The sequence below is a fragment of the Colobus angolensis genome, unplaced genomic scaffold (genome assembly GCF_000951035.1).
Source record: "Colobus angolensis palliatus isolate OR3802 unplaced genomic scaffold, Cang.pa_1.0 Scaffold224, whole genome shotgun sequence".
NCBI lineage: Eukaryota > Metazoa > Chordata > Mammalia > Primates > Cercopithecidae > Colobus > Colobus angolensis.
This window is the reverse complement of record NW_012115422.1, coordinates 2,875,597-2,876,920: the sequence shown is the minus strand read 5'-3', so window position 1 is coordinate 2,876,920 and position 1,324 is coordinate 2,875,597. Positions and strand designations below refer to the sequence as shown.

Here is a 1,324-nt window from a genome sequence, read left to right as displayed (position 1 = left end):
CGGGGGCACAGGGGCCGGAGGAGGCTCGGACTTCGGCTGCAGCGCGGCGGCGCCGCGTTCCGAGAGCGGCTTCCTGCCCTACTCGGCCGCGGTGCTTAGTAAGACGGCCGTGAGCCCGCCGGACCAGAGGGACGAGGCTCCGCTCACTAGATAACTACGTCGCCACCGCCAGGGGGCCGCGCCCGCCGCTCTGAGTGTGCCCGGGAGTCCCCTGTGAGCCCCCTGCGCCCTCCGCGCGCTGCCCGCTGCTACCGCTGCCGCCAGGGGGCGCCCCGGGGCGCAGGAGGCCGAAGGGAACCTGCCCCGAATTGGGGGAGAAAGAGCAGGCGCAGAAGCCTGGCGGGCATCCCCCTAAATTATTTCTATTTTTGTATTTGCCACCCAGCCGTCTGCCCTTCTCTCTGTTTTCTGGCTCCCAGGACCCACTTGCCACCTCTGTCCTGAGCGCTTGGTTCCCCAAAGACAAACCCCTCGCCCCCTAAGCTAGTTCTGGCTGTGCGCTCTCAGGCCCGGGTTGCTTGGCTGAACCGCGTGGCCCGAAGCAGCGGAGAACCACAACAAAGACAGAGGGGGATGCTGTGCGCTGGTGCTTGGGGGCGGGGGAGGAGTCGCCCCGGAGGTTTCTTGCTGCTGCTGTTTTTCTTCCATCCTTCCTTTTCTTTCAACGAGGGTGGGGGAGGTGGCAAATGTTTCTTCAGGCTGAGCTTGTTAGGGACCCTGCCCGAAGAGAGCGGGAGAACAGAGGTCTGAGAAGGCCGGGAGGGCGGATGGAGAGCATGGGCAGCGGCGGTTGTGTTTGTGAGATTGTTTACTGCGTTCAGGAGCAAGGCGGGTAGGGTGTGGCCGCCTTCCCTGGGAAGGACAAACCCGAGGTGCTGGAAGGGGTGGCAGTTGTGCCGCCTCCTTCTCGGTCCAACACCGTTCTCTCTTTTGGTCTTTGGTTTCAGTGCTGATGGAATGGAAGCATCTTGCATATTTTATGCACAAAGTGATGGCAAAACAGGATGCCACAGCCAGGCCAGGGAAGGGAAAAGAAGGGGTTGGGGGTGGGGGCAAGATTGATAGATCGCTGTAGTATTTGAAGAGGCTTTTTCAGCTCAGTTTTCCAACTACCGGGTTCCACTCGATCTGGGAAATACTTGAATCTCTAGATATATTAGTATTATCCTAAAGCATTTCCTTAGACACTTTTCTAAGTTAGAACTCTCTATGCCCCTCGTCCCCTTCCCTCCTCGCTTTGCTTTTCCTCGGGTGAAATGGTTCTTGGCATATTTCTCACGCATGTCTATTGCGCCTTCGCCTCTGCAAAGCCACCGCTGGGTTG

At 59.1% G+C, this 1,324-nt stretch overlaps 1 protein-coding gene across 1 annotated transcript in view; it reads left to right on the top strand.

Annotated features, from left to right (window-relative positions):
* Positions 1-154, top strand: part of EVX2 (even-skipped homeobox 2) — a 3,874-nt gene extending 3,720 nt beyond the window's left edge. The window contains exon 4 of the mRNA XM_011944062.1: positions 2-154. Within this exon, the coding sequence (XP_011799452.1) occupies positions 2-154 (153 nt within the window). The remainder of the gene's footprint in view (position 1) is intronic.
* Positions 155-1,324: the final 1,170 nt, after the last annotated feature.